This window comes from Pleuronectes platessa, chromosome 3, assembly GCF_947347685.1.
Source record: "Pleuronectes platessa chromosome 3, fPlePla1.1, whole genome shotgun sequence".
Classification (NCBI taxonomy): Eukaryota; Metazoa; Chordata; class Actinopteri; order Pleuronectiformes; family Pleuronectidae; genus Pleuronectes; species Pleuronectes platessa.
This window is the reverse complement of record NC_070628.1, coordinates 13,676,676-13,696,156: the sequence shown is the minus strand read 5'-3', so window position 1 is coordinate 13,696,156 and position 19,481 is coordinate 13,676,676. Positions and strand designations below refer to the sequence as shown.

The 19,481-nt window shown below is 40.4% G+C and overlaps 2 protein-coding genes across 2 annotated transcripts; both read right to left on the bottom strand.

Moving 5' to 3' along the window:
- Positions 1–6,556: 6,556 nt before the first annotated feature.
- On the bottom strand, positions 6,557–12,248 carry map9 (microtubule-associated protein 9). Its single transcript, XM_053418724.1, has 13 exons — positions 11,907–12,248; positions 11,702–11,792; positions 10,454–10,957; positions 10,183–10,376; positions 9,979–10,087; positions 9,812–9,879; positions 9,637–9,710; positions 9,371–9,533; positions 8,746–8,832; positions 8,481–8,642; positions 8,248–8,393; positions 7,442–7,577; positions 6,557–7,217 (listed from the first exon to the last, which is right to left on the bottom strand). Exons 1-13 carry the CDS (start codon positions 11,976–11,978, stop codon positions 7,098–7,100), a joined length of 1,926 nt encoding a protein of 641 aa, XP_053274699.1. The 5' UTR covers positions 11,979–12,248; the 3' UTR covers positions 6,557–7,097.
- Positions 12,249–13,142: 894 nt separating this feature from the next.
- On the bottom strand, positions 13,143–18,684 carry smim14 (small integral membrane protein 14). The gene is made up of 5 exons (XM_053418414.1): positions 18,481–18,684; positions 17,227–17,322; positions 16,393–16,441; positions 16,144–16,304; positions 13,143–15,949 (listed from the first exon to the last, which is right to left on the bottom strand). Exons 2-5 carry the CDS (start codon positions 17,299–17,301, stop codon positions 15,911–15,913), a joined length of 324 nt encoding a protein of 107 aa, XP_053274389.1. The 5' UTR covers positions 17,302–17,322; positions 18,481–18,684; the 3' UTR covers positions 13,143–15,910.
- Positions 18,685–19,481: the final 797 nt, after the last annotated feature.

The following is a 19,481-nucleotide window of genomic DNA, read 5'->3' as shown; positions in this document are numbered from 1 at the left end:
AAATCCCTCAGATAATAATAAGGTGCATCGGATCTCGGATGTAGTTGCTGAGTCTGCGTCTCTGCTTTCTCTTGCCATCTGTATATGAGACCGAGAGCTGTTGTGTTGCAGGTATGGCCTGCCCCTTTAAGGAAAGTTTGTAGTGTGTGACGTAGAGCACCAGGGTATTGTGGGAAAATATGCTAAAAGTGTGTTTATAAGGAGAAGTGACGGAGCACCTAGAGGTGATGCGAGTGTTGCTCCTGCTGTATATCCGAGAAATAAAGTGGCCGCATTCCAAGTAAAGAAACATCTCCACCTCCTTCTTCACGGAGCGGTCCGGACGGCTGGTTACCGGCCAGACAGCGAGCCAAGATAACCAGTGACAGGGGCGGCTCCTGGTACAGGCGACATAGGAGACTGATTTATCATGACGTGACACATGCAATGTAAAACAATACATTAACGTCTCACCATCATCCTCTAACCCCGGGGACGCACCGGAGGTAGAAGCGCTGTGAAAAGCGCTCCGCCTCCTTTCCTCGCCCATGGTAAATAGTTTGGCTGTTCGCACCGGCAGCGTAGTGCCGGTGTTCCAGTTTAACTGGCGGGCATGGCTTCTGGCGACATTCCAGATGTTGAGGCTGTTTTTTAAGAGCCGGTGGCAGATTCGTCATTTTCACAAAGCGCCTGTGTGTGAAGTGCGGTGATCTACTGAAGGTCTTGCTGAAATAAAAATCCTACAAAAACCCTTCACGAGTTCATGTGTCCGTGTCAGCATCACGTTGAGACCGCAATATACATTTAAATGGTAAAAAAAAAAAATAGTAAAAAATCCTTGATCGGGATTCGAAACAACAAGCTAAACACTATGAGCTTCTAGCCTGATGACGATCTCACTACGCCACCGAGTCGCTGAAATGTACACCGCGCGTTAGATAAATGTCTCGTTCTTTGCTTTGTCAGATGTATATCACCAGATGTGCTTTAAGGTAACGCCCATGTCATCTGGTGATAGTCCGAACACAGAATAAACGCTTTAAACGTAATACCAGGCTTTACAAATCTGACGCTCCTCTTCATAGGAGACACAGGGAGCATTGAAGAACACACACGCGTCACCAGCTCCACTCGAAGTGCTTTTGTTTGTCGCTGGTGATCACTACAAAGCGCACACACCAAACAACAGGTACATGTAAACATCCCTCACATCAACAAGGCGGAAGCTCGAGCGGTGTTTTCATGAGTTAAGTTGGTGAACGTGCTTCTAATGGACGTGTGGAGCCTCACGTGTCCTCCTGTGGCTGCTGGTTAAAGTCAGCGGACGGGATTTTAAAAGATGTTCTCGTTGTTGTCGATGATCAGGTTCTGCCATCGGAGAATGAAAACAACCCAACCGCTCATCACAGAACGGGGGTGTTGGTTTGTCGTAGCTTCTGTAAGTCAAGTGTTGTTTATCTGTGTGAAATCAACAGATGATCTGTCCGAAGTGTGTCGAGTGTGTTGTCAACATGACACATGTGTGACGAGGCTAAATATAAATGTGAAAAAATCCCACCACGGGAATCGTTCTGCTGTGGTCCACATAAAAATAAACGTAGTGACAATGGCACTGTCCACTGTACCACTGATCAGAGTGATAAATAGATTCACCTGTATGCTTTTATCACTGTGAAGCCTGTGCACAACTTAACATGAGTTGTTGTTTCAGGGAACACGCCCAGGTTAACTTGTGACAGTCAAAATGTAACCGTAAACTCAGAGTTATCGGTCACACGTCACACATTTGGACACCGCTGCGCCCGTGTGCTTAGCACACGCACGAAATCATGAAAAACGACTGTATCCTGCACTCATACAAAGCAGAAGCCACAAAAGAGTTTGCGTGCTTACTATAAGTCTGCGTTTCATGTGCTCGTTGATATCATGGTTGGTATGAAGCAAGTATACAAACACGAGTAATGAGAGGCTCGTAAGAGCTTGTAGTCGGGAAAAAATACTAGTATCATGGTTTGGGGTAAGGTCTTTTATTGAGTGTCTAAATGCAACACATAGACATCTGCGCACTTCATCTTCACGAAGTTCAAACTACCATGGCACTTCAAAAGTCGCTGTAGAGACTACCCATGTATGTCCAGATAACCTTTATGGTAAGTAATAGCCACACCTTTTAAGATTTGTTTGGGTCATCTGTTACTTATCTCCGTTTCCTCATCAGACACAGGTGGAAATTCCAACACAATACAAATACTATTAAATTAAACTGTAAGTAAGGAATACATGGCCAAGAGGTTTTATAAAGGCTCCCCAGCTTATGTTCACCAGTTAACATATTAGCACATCACAAACATTTTAATTTAATGCAAATGCCATCCATTTCAGTGGCGGTTTGGGGCCACTGATATCTATCATATCATATGATAGATAATAGAGAACCGCTTCGCGGGCCAGAGAGAACCGCGAAGCGGGCCAGATGATGAATGTGCCGCCGCGGGCGGCTGCCCGTTTCGCCCGTGCCCCAAACCGCCACTGAAATGGATGGCATTTGTATTAAATTAAAATGTTTGTGATGTGTGAAGCACATGAAACGCAGACTTATAGTAAGCACGCAAACTCTTTTGTGGCTTCTGCTTTGTATGAGTGCAGGATACAGCCGTTTTTCATGATTTCGTGCGTGTGCTAAGCACACGGGCGCAGCGGTGTCCAAATGTGTGACGTGTGACCGATAACTCTGAGTTTACGGTTACATTTTGACTGTCACAAGTTAACCTGGGCGTGTTCCCTGAAACAACAACTCATGTTAAGTTGTGCACAGGCTTCACAGTGATAAAAGCATACAGGTGAATCTATTTATCACTCTGATCAGTGGTACAGTGGACAGTGCCATTGTCACTACGTTTATTTTTATGTGGACCACAGCAGAACGATTCCCGTGGTGGGATTTTTTCACATTTATATTTAGCCTCGTCACACATGTGTCATGTTGACAACACACTCGACACACTTCGGACAGATCATCTGTTGATTTCACACAGATAAACAACACTTGACTTACAGAAGCTACGACAAACCAACACCCCCGTTCTGTGATGAGCGGTTGGGTTGTTTTCATTCTCCGATGGCAGAACCTGATCATCGACAACAACGAGAACATCTTTTAAAATCCCGTCCGCTGACTTTAACCAGCAGCCACAGGAGGACACGTGAGGCTCCACACGTCCATTAGAAGCACGTTCACCAACTTAACTCATGAAAACACCGCTCGAGCTTCCGCCTTGTTGATGTGAGGGATGTTTACATGTACCTGTTGTTTGGTGTGTGCGCTTTGTAGTGATCACCAGCGACAAACAAAAGCACTTCGAGTGGAGCTGGTGACGCGTGTGTGTTCTTCAATGCTCCCTGTGTCTCCTATGAAGAGGAGCGTCAGATTTGTAAAGCCTGGTATTACGTTTAAAGCGTTTATTCTGTGTTCGGACTATCACCAGATGACATGGGCGTTACCTTAAAGCACATCTGGTGATATACATCTGACAAAGCAAAGAACGAGACATTTATCTAACGCGCGGTGTACATTTCAGCGACTCGGTGGCGTAGTGAGATCGTCATCAGGCTAGAAGCTCATAGCGTTTAGTTTGTTGTTTCGAATCCCGATCAAGGATTTTTTACTATTTTTTTTTTTACCATTTAAATGTATATTGCGGTCTCAACGTGATGCTGACACGGACACATGAACTCGTGAAGGGTTTTTGTAGGATTTTTATTTTAGCAAGACCTTCAGTAGATCACCGCACTTCACACACAGGCGCTTTGTGAAAATGACGAATCTGCCACCGGCTCTTAAAAAACAGCCTCAACATCTGGAATGTCGCCAGAAGCCATGCCCGCCAGTTAAACTGGAACACCGGGAAGAACCAGGAAGCGCCGCAGCCAAACACACAAGCACATAATCCTCTGTGGGGGGGTGGCGGCTACAGGCTTGCGTAGGTCAGTCACCTGTGGAGACCAGCGTCATTTACCCCTGAACCAGCGCGGAGAAATGATGATGATGTAAAATTAAATATACAAAAATTAAATTAAATTAATTTTAAAAAAAAAACTGCGCACGCACATCCTGCGCAGAAGCCTACTGCGCACCTTCTGCGCACCTTTTGCGCAGAAGCCCACTGCGCAGAAGCCTACTGCGCACCTTCTGCGCAGAAGTCCATTGCGCACATCCTGCGCAGAAGCCTACTGCGCACTTTCTGCGCAGAAGCCCAATGCGCAGGAATTGCGCGCGCAGTTTTGTTTTTAATTTTAAATTAAATTTTTCCCTATTTTTATTTTTAATTAATTTAAATTTACATAGTTTAAGATTTTTGGCAATTAATAGGACAAATCCTGTCCATATTAAGACTTCATTATAATACCAGTTTGAATAATGGGAGAGTCTGGGATTCGAACCCGGGTCCCTCTTGCTTTAGAGTATACTCTCTACCGACCAGGCCAAACCGCCTTATGATTTACGTGAGGAACTAAGCACACTAAGAAGATGGCCGTATCGTGTGTCCGTGTAATGTTATGCTGATTTTGATAAACACTTCAGAGAAAATATTTTCTACTTTACCACATATAGCCTTAATTAAAAGTTACTTTTATATTTTTGGCTTTTAGATACTGGATGATTTAACATACTTTAAAAACCTATTGTTAGAGAATAACCCAGTACTTTCTAACCTTATCTTCCGTCGCCCTACAAAATTCACAGTATGCTGTGATGTCCTGAGGATGCCCCCTGCTGGCTGATAGGTCCTCTGCTGCTCAAGCTTAGTTTGTGCAGCTTGTGATTAACTAAAGTTGTCCATAAAATAAATCTTTAATATCCTTCAAGAGCAATTTGATGTCCATCAGCAATCAGTGCACAACAAAAATAAACCAATATATACAATGTAAATAAAACACAATATAAAAACCCTATAGACTAAGTAGCAGGGGAAAATTAGCTTTTAATAAATGACTTGATAAGTCGACCAACAGAAAATTACCCCTCAAATACTTTCTATTCTAGAAACATTTCATTCTACTTTTAATTACCTTTTGTGTTTCTAATAATTATTAATGTTGGTGACATTTCTTTGATAAATGGGTGGAGGTTTTATTATGTTTCCAACTCTTATTTGTCAGTCAACACGTTTATGTAATAAACTACTGAACAATAACCACACAACTTGGTAGAAGGAAGCTGCATGGATCAGAGATGAACCTATACGGAGTACCAGTGTAGTGAATGAATCTGGAATCTTCTCTCAAAAAACATCCCCCCCCCCCCCCCATAGGGTTTGTAGTGTGAGGCTAATGAGGTGTTTTATACAGATGTGATCGAAAACGTCAGATCAAGTGAATCCACTTTATTTCAGCATGAACAGAAAAAAAAGAAGGGAGTTTAATTTCACTTCACAAGAGTTCTTCATAGCATGATGCATACAAAGAAAAGTATAAAAACCTACTCATTTTGGCAGCATAGTAGGGACATTTGCTGATGTCACCACCCGCGGCTCCGTGGACAGGCAAGCCATCATCTAAAACATCCTCCTGGATGGCTCCCTGTGTGAACAGTCAGGCAGCGGCTCGCACAGATTGTGCGATTCCGCCTCAGGTGTGTCCCTGACGTACACGCTGCGGTGATAGACTGCGGTTAGAGTCAAAGATGAATCAAAAAAAGATTAATTATCAGGTGCACAATTCAGAAAGCACCACAAAGTAGAGAAGGAGAAGAAAGAACAATATAGAGGTAAGAATCACCCCGATTGTGGACATCATTAATGTTTATTTGCGTCGACATGCTATCAGTACAGGACTCTTTTGATATTTTTTATTATATATTTTTATAGTTTTTTATAGCTTACAAATTTGTCTGCCTTCAACCCCTCAACGACCTTTACACCCCTGCAGGAACCTCAGCCCATCACAGTGGGCAGAGGCCTAAAGCTTCTATGAAGTTCCCAGAGGACGCCTTGATAACCTTTAAGCCCCTGCAGGAATATCTGACCATCCCAGTTTGTTGCTGTGGGACCCTAAAAGTTCCAGGAAGCTTCCAAAATATCCCCCAACCACCTTTACACTCCTGCAGGAATCTCAGACAATCACATTTGGTGCAAGCTGTTGCTTTTCTCCCGCTCCTGGAATTCTGGAGGAACCGCTAATTATTTGAGAGAGTCCTTGGAGGACAGATCTCAATTCCTTGAAGATTTGTTTTAGGAATCCCGGGTATTTCAAGGTTTACTGAATGATCCCTTTACTCCTCTTTCACACATAATTCTCGTGCATAAAAAGGTTTTGGAGCTGCAGAAATATTTTCTGGATATTTTGTGCAATGCTTTGTCTGATTAGATGGTCTTTAAACACAAGGTCAAAACTCAAGCTTGTAACGAAGACTGAAAATTCCGAGTCACAGACAATAAATTCATGTCAATCTCACAGACTACATTTTTCAAATGTTTAAATATATTCTAATTACGCATTCACAATATTTCTAGTGACTAAAACGTTTTGGAAACAAATCTCTAAATGCACATTGTTATTCCAAAAATGTATGAAACCATTCATGAATAAATTGGTTTATTGCTATTACAGGGACACATAGATATGACCATAAATACATCCACCCATGAAATAAGCAGTTGGGGTTGAACAGATCTGTTTCAAAGGTGGTGTGGTGGATTCTTGTAACTCTAAAACATAAACAAACTTTACCTGGACGTCAATGGCAGTTCAACAAAGGGCATTAGCAGGTCAAGCAGTGGTTGAACAATATGGTGATAACAGGACAACACATCTGTAACAATCACACACGTAAGACATTTGTAAAGACGGTTTTGTTATCGAAAAATAACCATTCACTTTTCTTATTGAACCTGTATATGCTTTAACATTATTAAATGATATAGAATGAAAAATTTACTTTTACATGAGCTGCTGACCAATGCACCTGAGTCTGAAACACCTGAAAATAATAAAAAATTCAACAGCTGCCATCAGCTATGTTTAAAAACATACTTTTGTTAGAAAATAAAGTGCAAAACTAAACAAAAATTGCAACACAACATCCACAGATAGATGAGTGCCATGTTACATTTTAAATGTTATTTTCGAAATCCTATAGTTTTATTAGGAGGGCTCCACGGTGGAGGAGGACTGTCTCGGAGGATTGCTTTTATCCGTCTTTCTTCTCTCTGTCTCTTCTGTTCTAGATCTTTTCTCACCTGTTGGGAAAGAAAATCAGTAAAAATAAATATAATGATTCACCCATCCTCCACCACCACAAGCACCTCTTTGAATACTAGCAGATCGAAGAAAACAGAGAAGAAATGAAGCCTGAAGACCTCACACTGCAACAGGGAGGTCATTGTTTTGTGATACCAACCGTCACAAAAACAAAGAAGCAACAGTACAAAGGAAGCCGTAAATCCCAGTTAATTTTACTCACCAGCCAGCTTTCATACATCTCCAAAGCCATTTTATCCCTCTCTTCTTTCATGTATCGTTCCTCCTCGGCTTTGTTTTTAACTTCTTTTCGCTCGATGGTGACTTTTTCGTTAATGACATCTTTCTTCTTATCAGACCTTCATCATTAACAGAAAAAAGTAACAATAACAACAGTTCAAGAGGAATCTTATTTCACTGTTCATGTTTTCATTACACATTGATGGATGACACATGTCTAAACATCTGGCTTTGGCTGCCACCTAGTGGTTAATGATTTTCACTTCCAAATAGTTTAAAATGGACACAGGGTTGTTGTGTATGAAGCTTTTTGACAAAACCTCTATTTTAGGAATGTGACAATACAAACTTACAGAGCCCAATTAAAATGATTCAAATCAAGAATAATTAAGTAAGGTTATGGACTTGGTTTTAAATAAGATTGAACAACACACTAGACAACAGGCACAACACTTTATATCAAAAGAGGTCAATTATTAGGGCCAATTTATATGTTTTTTATTTATATCATGTCACAAGAATAATGTTGTGATAGAGAATAATGTCATAATATTACATGACCTAAGTCCTAATTTAATGAGAAAAAGTCATACTTTGAATTTCTTTAGGAAATAAGCCACAAGGACAACCTGTAGATAGATCTCCCCTCCTAAAACTATGAATTTATTATCATATTGTTATGACTTTATTCTTGAAATATCTGATTTTCCCCCTTTAAGTGGCCTTAATAATCTGATTATAAAACGACTATTTCATCACTTCATAAAAAATAACAGGGTAAACACTCACCACCTAGAAAAAGCAGAAATACTCTCTCTCTTCCTTTCCTCCTCCTTTGTTTGCTTTTTTAGCTGAAGTTTATCTTCAGCTTCTTTCTTTTTTCTGTATTTTTCTTCAAGGAGACGATCCTGCTCCTGTTTCCATTTTTCAAACACCTGCAGTGATTATTAGATAAATAATTCATATTCCCAATGGTTTTTACATCTTTCAGAAAAGATACACACAACATATCAGTGACATACCTGCTTGGCGGACTGTTTCTTTTCTTCTGTGTCTTCACTCGCTCTCTGCTCTTTTCTAATCTTATCTTGCTTTTCTTTGGCTTTTGCTTTAAGCCTCTCTGCTTTCCCTTCCTTCCAAGCCTCATATGATGCAACAGCATCGCCCTTTTTTGCCTCTTCTTCCTATTTATTTTAAAGAAAAATGATGAGGAGTACGCATTTATTAGTAACAACCATGTACTTCTTTTACTCTTTAGAGATGGTATGTTGCACTGGGATGGTTCACCTTTTTCTTTTGTTCTTGGAGGAGTTGCTCTTTCTTCTTTAGTTGCATGTTCCCCTGTGACTTTTCCTTTTTCTTTTTAAGCCATTCCTGGTAAGAGTGGAGAGGGATTTTACCTTCGATGTCCTCGATTAGTATTAAATAACCAGTGTATAAAACACACATCAACACAACTGTAGCTGCTTTCAGACAGGCACTGAAGTCCAGATATTTTCCTCAAATGTTCCAAAAGGGCTGTATGTGACAACGCAAATGGCCAAACCAGTTGCTGCATATACTTTCCGGAACTTTGCCTGGTAAAATGTCAGAGTGAGACCATATGAGAATACAGCAGGAAAAATTCTGGCAAAAAATTATCAGCAAGTGGGCGAGTTGATGACGTTTCTGACCCGCAACAGACATGAAACTGGAAGAACACAATATATTAATGATAAGATGAAAAGAGCTGCCATACAAGGGATGGTTGATTTCTGCTTTCCTGAACACTTACAAAGGGAAAAGTGCATTATTTTGAAGCCAGGTTTATTTTTTAGAATACATTCCTCTGTACCACATACTTAAGAATAACATAATAAAACCTTAAATCCAACATATTACTAGTAATGAAACAGCTCATTATGACACTGACCTGGTAAACGGCAGCTCTGAGTGAATCTGCTGTTTCTGGATGAGACTCGTGTAGCGACACTTTGCGGTCCAGAACTTTGAGAGATCCCAAATACTTTGATTCCACTTTTCTGGAGCAGGCACTCTGACATCTCTGAGTGATCCTTGAGTTTGAACTTGAAGTCCTAATTTAATTTCAAAAAGGAAAAAATGTTGGTTATGTTATTATCTGGTTTTATCCATGAAGAAGTGTGTATTGATTATTATAGCTTGGACAGAATGAGCTACCTGGTGTCAAATAACTTTTCCTGAGTGTGAGAGAGTTGAGATACAGAATGACTGGCGTGATCTCCCAAATTCTCCTGAAACAAAACACACCGATGTAACGAAACAAAAAATAATAAGAATAAGAGGTATGTCTGATATGAGGCTAATGCAAAGGGCCACATATAGATTGTCTCACATTAGATTCTTCGAGAAATGTAGAGTACTTTCCATCCCGATCCTTGCTGTCGTCAGAAATAAAATCACCTGAAACAGATATCAAATATCAAAGAGGATCAATGAGTTAAAAAACTTGGAATTGGAATAATACGTTTATTGTGTTGAACATGCTATGTTCATCCATACCTCTGGATTCAGAATCAGGAGTGGACTTGGTAAGGAGCTGTGACTGCTCACTCTTAGTCGAAGACGATTTGCTGAGGCTATGTGAAAATGTGCGATCATCTTCTGTCCACTACGATGACACAAGACAACAAACAAGCTTCTATAAGAGAACCATCATTTTGACCCTGAAATCTAAAATGCTGAAAATCAGGCAATGAGACACACATGTGGACTACAGCTCCTCACTGCACTGTTGCTGGACGCGCCAGAGGAGAGGGGGATGGATGCAGAGGACGTCTGGGGCCTGCTCAGATCCTGAGATTCACTTTCCTCGGGCGTCTTCTCTACAGCGTGAGAGAGTAACCCCAGAGTCCGCTGTCTTGGTTTGGGTTTGGGTGGCTCCCTCTCGTTAGGAATATCTGAATAATGGGGAAATATACGTTTAAAATCTGCACTGAAAGTTACTTGCATGGCTTGTTAAACAGTATAAACAGACCTGGTGAAGGCACGTGTTTGATATCAGGTCCTGACAAATTTGGAGTCTGGGATGTTTCTTCCAGAAAAGTGTTGCTCTTCTCCTCAGGACCTGGAGTTTCCGTCAAGCTGCCGTCGGATGGTAAAGGCAGAGACATGTCCAGAAGATCATCTGAGGTTTGGTATGAGAGAGATTTACTCCGGCTCCCTCTTGGGGTTTGGGGATCGACAGGCTCCACATCACTGTTTTTACTCCTTGTGTCATGGTGTTGTGAGGAAATCGAGTTATTATGATTGTAATGTCCAACGACAGAGGAGTCCGGTTGCTCGTTTTCGCGTGACTCTGATGGGTCCCCTGAGGAAAAGCTGATTCTCTTGCTCTTCAGGAATGACACTCTCTTTGTTTTCCCAGGTTTGTCTTTATCGTCTGAAAGGTCAAAGGTGTTGTTTGTGTTCGCTTTAGATTTCCCGGCCTTAAATGCATCCGTCTTCTTTTTTCTTGATTTGAGGAGTTCATTCAAAAAATCTGTGACAAATAGAAAGTTTAGTGCGTTACAGAACAGATGTAGAGCTGCAACTGAGAGTCAATTCAGTGGTGAGCTGATCTTACAGCTTCTCAAATGTGCGGATTGATGCTTTTCCTTGTCATGCAGGGTGTTAACTTAACTAGGATCATCTACCATAGGTTGCGGATTGTGGTGGCATCTAATCGGGGCTTATATTTACAACTAGATTGCTTAGATACACAATATGCCTGCCCACCTATACTACCATTATTGGCAATTCCTCAATCATTAGAATTGTCATTACTGATGCTCCCTTCATCTTTGTCAGACCTTTTATTTTGTATAAAGACTTTAAACAAAGATAAACCTCTGCCAATCATGTGAGATGCTGTTTTTCTCATGAATGTTGTAAATTGTGTTACTTGTTGAGTTACTGCTCACTCTGAGGTTTCTATGGTTGTAAATGAGTTTATTTTATAGCTGCTCCTCACACATGTTGAGGGTCAAGGGCAGAGAAGGTTGCACCTTGTTAAGCCGTATGAGACTAATGTGATTTGTGAATTTGGGCTTTACATATAAAATGTGATTGATTAACTTTTCCACAGTATTGTATAAACCCACGAGGGTAAGAAAAATGAAAGATGTATAGATGTTTAAAAGGAGGAGGCAATGAAACAGTTTCATTAGTCATACTCATACAGAATGTAAACAAAGGCACTAGAAAGAGCTCCATTCATAAACATATTGATGCTGTGTCATCTTACCATCTTCATCCTCGTCGAAGTCATCCGAGTAGGAGAAGTGATCTGTGGTGGTTTTGTTGGCTCTGGCAGAGACAGCAGCCTGAAGTTCATCCTTTAAACGAAATCAATTCAGGCAGACATGAGAAACCTCCACGGGGCTGTGACCGGTCCTGTCTCACCGGGTGTTCTCTGTTTGAGTACAGACAACGGGGTTTGTTCGTTTTACCTGAAATGTTGTTCTTCTCGACGTTTTCGGGCTTTTCGCGTAAGCCAGTGTCCTGACCTCTTGGTTCGTCATCCTGGAAACTTCACCCACTCTCCTGTTGTTTACTCACATTAGCGTTAGCTTTAGCTTTAGCTGACGTTCGCCAATTCCATGGTAACAAGTAGATAGTATATTTTAAGCGTCTCCTGCTGCCAGCATGTCTAACTGTGTCTTTCACCGACCGTCACATCTGATTGTTGTGAGTGGCCACGACTCAAAATACAGCTTTGAAAAGCGGTTTTACCCGAAGACACGTTGAGCTAGCTTAGCAAGCTAGCGCACTTGTTGACGGTAACCCAGGGAAACCCGCCGTAGCTCTGCGCATGCGCAAACCAAATCAGTTAGAGAGAAATTAAAGTCAAGCATTTCAAATATGTTTATATACATATAAAATGATAAGCATACAAACAAATTCAAAGTATCAAAATTAGAATTATTTATATATTAAATCCGTTTAATTTGGCACGTGATAAAGGTGGGTCTAATTATTTCATATAAACTGAATACAAATCTCTGAATCTTCCTCTTTGGAGTAATAAATTCTTAGCTTCCTCATTTTATCATCATCATCGGTCTGTTGATTCCATTTGGTTAATTCTATTTCAGGAGCATAGTTATTTAATGAATGCAGTTGTGCCAAAAGTACAATATACAGCCTATCTCTAGAATAAGAGGTAGGGTTAAATTGGGTATTTGATCAATTATAGCCTACTTGGTTAGTTTACATGACAGCCCAAGATAAGTGAGAGTGTAATGTAAGAGAGTGAACTGAGTAAAAATACAATCACAAATGTATATTTACACACCAGTAATTTCTAGTCTAAGGTCTGCAATAGAAACTTTTCTAAAAGTATGGACTTATCAGCTGTTATGCGCAAAGTCTGAAGTTTAACATGATGCACTACATTAGTGGACTGCTATTACTAATGCAATAGGCATTATGCTAATCTTTGTGGCTGAGTAATATGTTGTTAAATGTGGAACAGATTTTATTTGTCAAAGCATAAAATGTTCAAATGTACTTAAGTAGACTAATAAGAGTAAATGTTCTTAGTTACATTTCACCACTACTCTTCCTCTTAACTCTACAGTGTAATGCTTTGAAAAATAATTGCAGAGAATAATATTGATAACCAACATTGTGTATATCTGCTGAAGTGGACTCAGGGATCCAAAAACTAAAACACAGGCAGAAAGTCAGACTGATTTTTTATTTTATTTTTTGTTTTGTTATAGGAAAGTGCATAGTTGAAGCCCTTTTACTCTTCAAGATTAACAGTGTAAATCAAGATCTCCTCTGATACCAGATCGTCCAGGTGTTCATCTCAACCATTTACTTCCCAATGGGCTTCCCCCTTCGGTATTTATGACTACTTGTTGTTTGTCGAAGATTTTCCATCTATCTCCTCCCCGTCATATCTGAGTCTAGAAAGAAAGCCCCAAAGTCTAGAAATAAATGTCAATAACAAAATAAATTGATTTGAAAAATTAAGAGTAGCCAGCCACTGAAGAAAGTTGGGATCCCACAGTTGCTCCAGTTCATGGCCAGATTCAAAAGACGTTAATGTCTGATATTATATGTTGGAGAGTAAGACAGAGATACACAATATCAACAATGTTCCCATGACTGGGGCATAACTGAACTTCATATAATACAGTGACAAAACAAAAAAAAATTAATTCTAAGATTGTTTCAAAGCCCCAAACTTTGAGGCTTCAGTTTGTGTTGCTGTTGCACTGTTGTACACATCCACCCATATTTACATACACATGTTGGTGCATTACGGGGTTTCTATTATTCTGTTCACTTCATCTTTAACTGAAACACCTCCATTAAAGTCATATAGATATTAAATCAATAACTAATTTAGTAGAGCAGCTTTTGAACAAGATTTACCGATGTAAGAAAAATAACCCTGTAACATAAACCATGCTAAAAACAGGAAAAAGTGTCAACAAATCCAACTGCAGATGATTTCATTGTCCCTGACATGAATCTAAAATAAATCTGAACTAAAATATTATTGTCCTGTCACAAAAAGCTGTTCTCTAAGATGAGCACGTGACATTGGCCCAGTTTGATAATGCACCTTCTCGTTTCTATCCTTTCCACTGGTTTGACATATATTTATGATACAGAAGTTGTGAAGTATAAACTATGGATCGCTCCCTGTAATCACAAACTGCTGAGAAGAAGAACAGGCCTTCATCTTTCAATACACCTTCAAAATCAAGATACCGCAGCAAAAGTGCTGATAAAAATGATACGTCAGTATACAATAATCAGTTACTTAATTTATCAATAAAATTATTCCAGTACACAGATAATCTTCATGATTAAAAATAATTTTGCTTGTGCTGATTTAAGTGTTACAATTACGAGACCTATTAAACCCTGGTTGCCTGAAAATGAGTGTGAAAGGGAAGAACTATTTTGTGCATCAAATCTTACCACATCGACATATTGCAAATGTATTTTCTTCTTCATCATGTTAACTACAATAAACAAGTAATCTGATACTTAAAGTGGCTCTAGTGTTTCTATGATAATAATGTATCAAGTGAAAACGTGAAGACTGGGAGGGGTTTGTTGTAGTGATGACCATACACAGAATTATCCCCTGAATCTACAGATCCCTTTGAATTTAAAGAGCTGCATTTTTTAGCTGTTTGGTTGAAAACTTTACTGTTTGGTTCACTCTCACCACTCTCAAAGCCTATTCACCCAGTGCAGTCGGCTATTTTCAAAGGAAAAGCACATAAATCCCACTGTGCACTACCTGCTCAGCACATAATGGCAGACTGACACAGAAAGAGGACAGGTGGTGAACACAGAGGATCATTTAACAGCTGAAGTGAAAGATATTTGCCCCAAGAGGTGGTAGAGACCAAAATCAGAGCTCAAAGAAGAGTGGATAGTGGAATTTGTTGCAAACATGACTTAAAATGAAGTTCAGTGTTACAGTGGATTTGTTAAGACATAACATTAATAGGTGATGAGACTGATTGTTTAACATCAGTTTATGGGACTGACTCTATTGGAAATAGTTAACAGAATGTAAGTAATCTGACTATTTGCTGGCTCAGGTGATCTTGTCAACTGGATGCAAAGACAAAAGAACATGTTACATTAAAATCAATATGTAATGTTATTTGAAAACTAAATCCTGACCCAGAGTAACTTGTGCTGGTTTGAATGTGCTGTGAAGTGGGATATGACATCATTACTGGCACTGTGCAGAGGCTTTCAAGTGGAATTAGAGGAATGTTTCAGAGAATGTAAAGGACCCATGACCCTCCACAAATCAGCTAAACATCAATTGACCCGCCCACCCAAAATACACTGCTACCTCCCTCTTCAAACCGCATCCCGTGTGACCCATGCCTTCATCGCACATCTCCGTTGTTTGAGGATCAGTCTGAGATCTGGGATCGACACAGAAGCCGGCCACACCTCCTGATTAAAGGTATGTTGAGGTACAATGTAGAACCCAACTGATTCATAAACATGCTGATATTGTTGACCAATATTATCTGTTTAAACTGGCTAATAACAGGTACATTGTATTGACATATGTCAGAAGATATGCAGAATTGACTTTCTTTCAATTTAAGTTTTTTTAATAAGATTATATAATTTTTGTTATTATGAAAAGTTTCTATGACGTTTTAAGAAAAGACCAAAGCTGAAACATAACTGTCACAATCGTTCATGTTGAGTCATTAAGTAAGAATTGAATATTGGTCATTATATCACCAAACGCTTTATCAACCGAGTATCAGTCGGGATCTACTAACAAGAATCAAAGACAGATTTACCCAACAACGCTGAGCAGTTAGAAAAAAAGGCTAAAGATATCTGTATGAGGGGACAGGGAGATGGTGCTGTCTTGGTCACAGTTAGCAGATAACTGTGCACTTCCAGTCAGAGCAGGTGGAGGAGTCATGGTTGTCTGGCTCCACTGCTAGTCAATGGGAGGTGCTGGGGGCTCCCTTCCATCGCTCTGTACCAAAGTCAAACAGATGTTAAATGTGTCTAAAAAAAAAAGTGAGCAGCCTTGATGGTACGAATCATATATATACATATATATATATGCAGAGTCTGAGACATTGATCAAATACTGGGCACAACTTCTTAACATATCAACAATACAAGTATAAACATAGATGACATAAAAAGAGTGTGATCAGTACTGACATTGTGGGGTCCCGTGGGTTTGCCTGTGGAACGTGGTCCCCTAAGACTAGATGGACGCAGCAGGAACAGGACCAGAGCCACGACCACCCATCCCATCATTACCATGGGGAGGATCAGGTCACCTCCTCCTCCCCCTCCGAGCGGCCCGCTGGGACTTGGCACTGAACATAAACACACCTTCATATGTCACACATGTCACTTACACTAATAGTTCTAGCGTGAAATACATGAAGAGCTGGTCATACATACATTCCTGAGGACATTCAGTGTCTGTGCAGTACGACTGAGATTGCCTCAGCTGAAAAAACAGAAGGAACAAAGTTTATGACAACAGATCAGCCAGAAGAAGAACATTAACTTTTAAACTATTGACTTTAGTGACTGCACTATTTACTCTGGTTTGCACTGCCCTCACCTGGAGAGAGATCTCACAGATGGCTTGATTGTAAACACACAGCTAATAAACCTTTGTGACCCATACCTAAAGAGTTTATTACATGAGACTTACATGATCCACTCAGAGTTTACTTTGGCCAGGTCTGCCACGTACCTACAAAATACTGGGAGCTGTGGTGCAAAGCTATTTGGTTAATTATTTGGACAACACCCTTTGCAAGTTACACCTGTCCACAAAGAGCCAATGAGGTCACCTGGAAACTGACACAACATGACTGCAAGCTGTAATCTTCAAAACACCTAGAAACTCGTTTTAGATTAACATCTTTTACAACATACTCTCTATCAAAAAGGATCCAGAGAACAATTCAAGCCTGACAAACAAAGACAAGTGCAACAGAGCGAAAGAGCTGATAGGTTCTCAACACAAACACTGAGCAGGAACCAGGATATGCCGGCTTAGCGTCACTCTGCAGGTTTTCACTTCCCTCTCCCCTGCTTCTCTACAGTCTTCTGCTCTTCCTCCTCACTGTTAATCTCTGTTCTCCCCTCTCTTGACTACAGCAGGAGATATTCTCACTGCACCCTGCATACTTGAAATACTTTGACCTGTCTGTGCACCTCAACTATGTTACAGGAGTCACTGAGATTTGCAGTGAAAGTATCTGCATATCTTCCATTACTTACCAGATTGATGAGACGTCTCATAGCGTACTCCTGTGTGCAGATGCACTCACAAGGGTCAAAGTCGCCCTCTGCCATGTCTCACCAGACTGCGTCCACCTTGGAACAAAGGTGCTGTGTTAGACTGGGACGAACGAGAACAATTGAGAGAAAGCTAACGCTGACGCTGTGCTCTGTTGTCGTCTCACAGATGAGGGGGAGGAGACTGCTCAGTTATGACAGGCTGCAGTCTCTGTGACTGTACCCCTGTGCATTTCTGTGAGTAATCCTTTTGGTTTTTTTTAAACAGTATTTATACACAGCATTGATTTGTTTCCAGCTGCTGCAGGGAATGTTGAGCTGAACCATAAGTCTAACTGTACCAGTCAGTCAATACTATATGTTGTATCAGTTTTGCACAATCAAAAGGACTAAATACATAAGCGGCTCTCCTTAATAGAAACGACCCCCTGGTTGATTTTTCATTTGCTGTGATATTACACTAGTACATTCATCAGTGAGTCTGATGATGGAAAGATGTCACAGTGATGTGTACCAGTGAGCACACTGATCTAGACCACTATTACCTAATATCTCAATCAGCTCTGGTCATATTTTTGTCTCGTTTGATTCTAAGAAAATTAAACACACATTTTACATTTTTAATAACATATAAAGTCGCTTTTCTGAATGGTATTGTAGTTTCCTCTGCATATTTCTACGGTTGGTGTTTGCACAATTAAATACTAATCACTCTGCTTGAACTCAACATGCTAAACATACAACGCGGATATTGTCTTCATAGCAATACAACATATAATAAAAAGGGGGGAAAGTCATGTCTCTTAAAATAAACAGGTTTCTTTTTGAAAGAAAATCCCATTTTATAGTGATTAAATTAGATAACTAGTGTGTGCAAACTAAATCCATTTGAATCAAACGTTCATTTTACACACATTCTGCCTCAGTTATACAGTTACAGTCGTGTATATGAAAACATTCGCGCTGTATTTTCCATTAGTGACCGCCTGCATATTTCCACAGTGACGAACAAACCCGCATGAACTCGTCCCTGCAGAGATCAAACTCGTGCAGCCGAACGACATGTGTCACATCCACATCTGTACTGATGTAGACAGAAACCAGCCGAGCTCAGACTAGCTTCGTGCTAACCTAGCCCGTGCAGCCAGAGGAAATCAGAGCCGTGTCTTCTTTGTGATGAACGTCTGATTGGAGACAGATGCGACAGCCAGCGGCACCGGAACGCAAATCACTTACCGGATGTTCGCGAATGTCCCGGAGACGTTCACCGTGTTTGTCGGAGCCGGTGATGAAGAGGAGGAGCAGCTGCTGCTTCACTGTCTCCGCTGCACCGCAGACATGTCAACTGACCGTGTGTGTTTGTGTGTGTGTGTGTGTGTGTTTTGTTTCATGCACGTGAAGCAGCCCAGCTATTCTTCACGACGGACATCCGGGACATTCCTGTGAAAAGGGGCGGGTAAGATGTGTCCTATTGGGCCACGCGTTTGACGAGCGGGCCTTCAGCCAATCGGAGCGAGGCACGATTGTAACGTCTGCCTAGTAAACAAACAATCCAGCCGTCTGACGTCACACACAGGGACCGATGGAGACTCCCAACATCTGGATAGCTGTTTAAACTGAGCAACTAGAGGTACTTGTACTTTACTTGGGTACTAAATGCTACAAGTCCTTAGGTTTGTAGATTTCAGTCTAATATGAGATGATTAAAGGATGTGGGGTGTCTCCATTTGTAATGAGCCAGTGGTAAAAGACTTGGGTTCTACAACCTTCTATAAAGTATGTTGTTGTTTACCAATATTTTTAGCTGAATAATGACTGAACAGAAACATTCAACATTATGCAAATGTCTTCATTCGAACACCAACCTTTGCTTTATTCTTATAATAAACGCAGCTTATTAGCTGGTTAGACAGTTTATAAATGGTGCTTTATCAGGGTGGCACCAATCTGTCATCTTACTTTGTGCATATTAATATAGCTCAATAATTGTAACTTACAATAAGATGAATCAAATGTCCACAACCCATAACAGTTAGATTTTAAATCCTGACCCTTAACAGTGGATGGATATTTTATCTGTTTCTCTTTTGCACAGCAACATGTTCCCTCCACTACATTTATCTATCAGTAACCTTTCATATTCATATTTACCATGTTTTAAATAACTCATTCTGAATTTTTGGGCTGCAATCTCTTATAAAGAAAAATGTTTCACTGTATCATTCAAATAAAAAAGT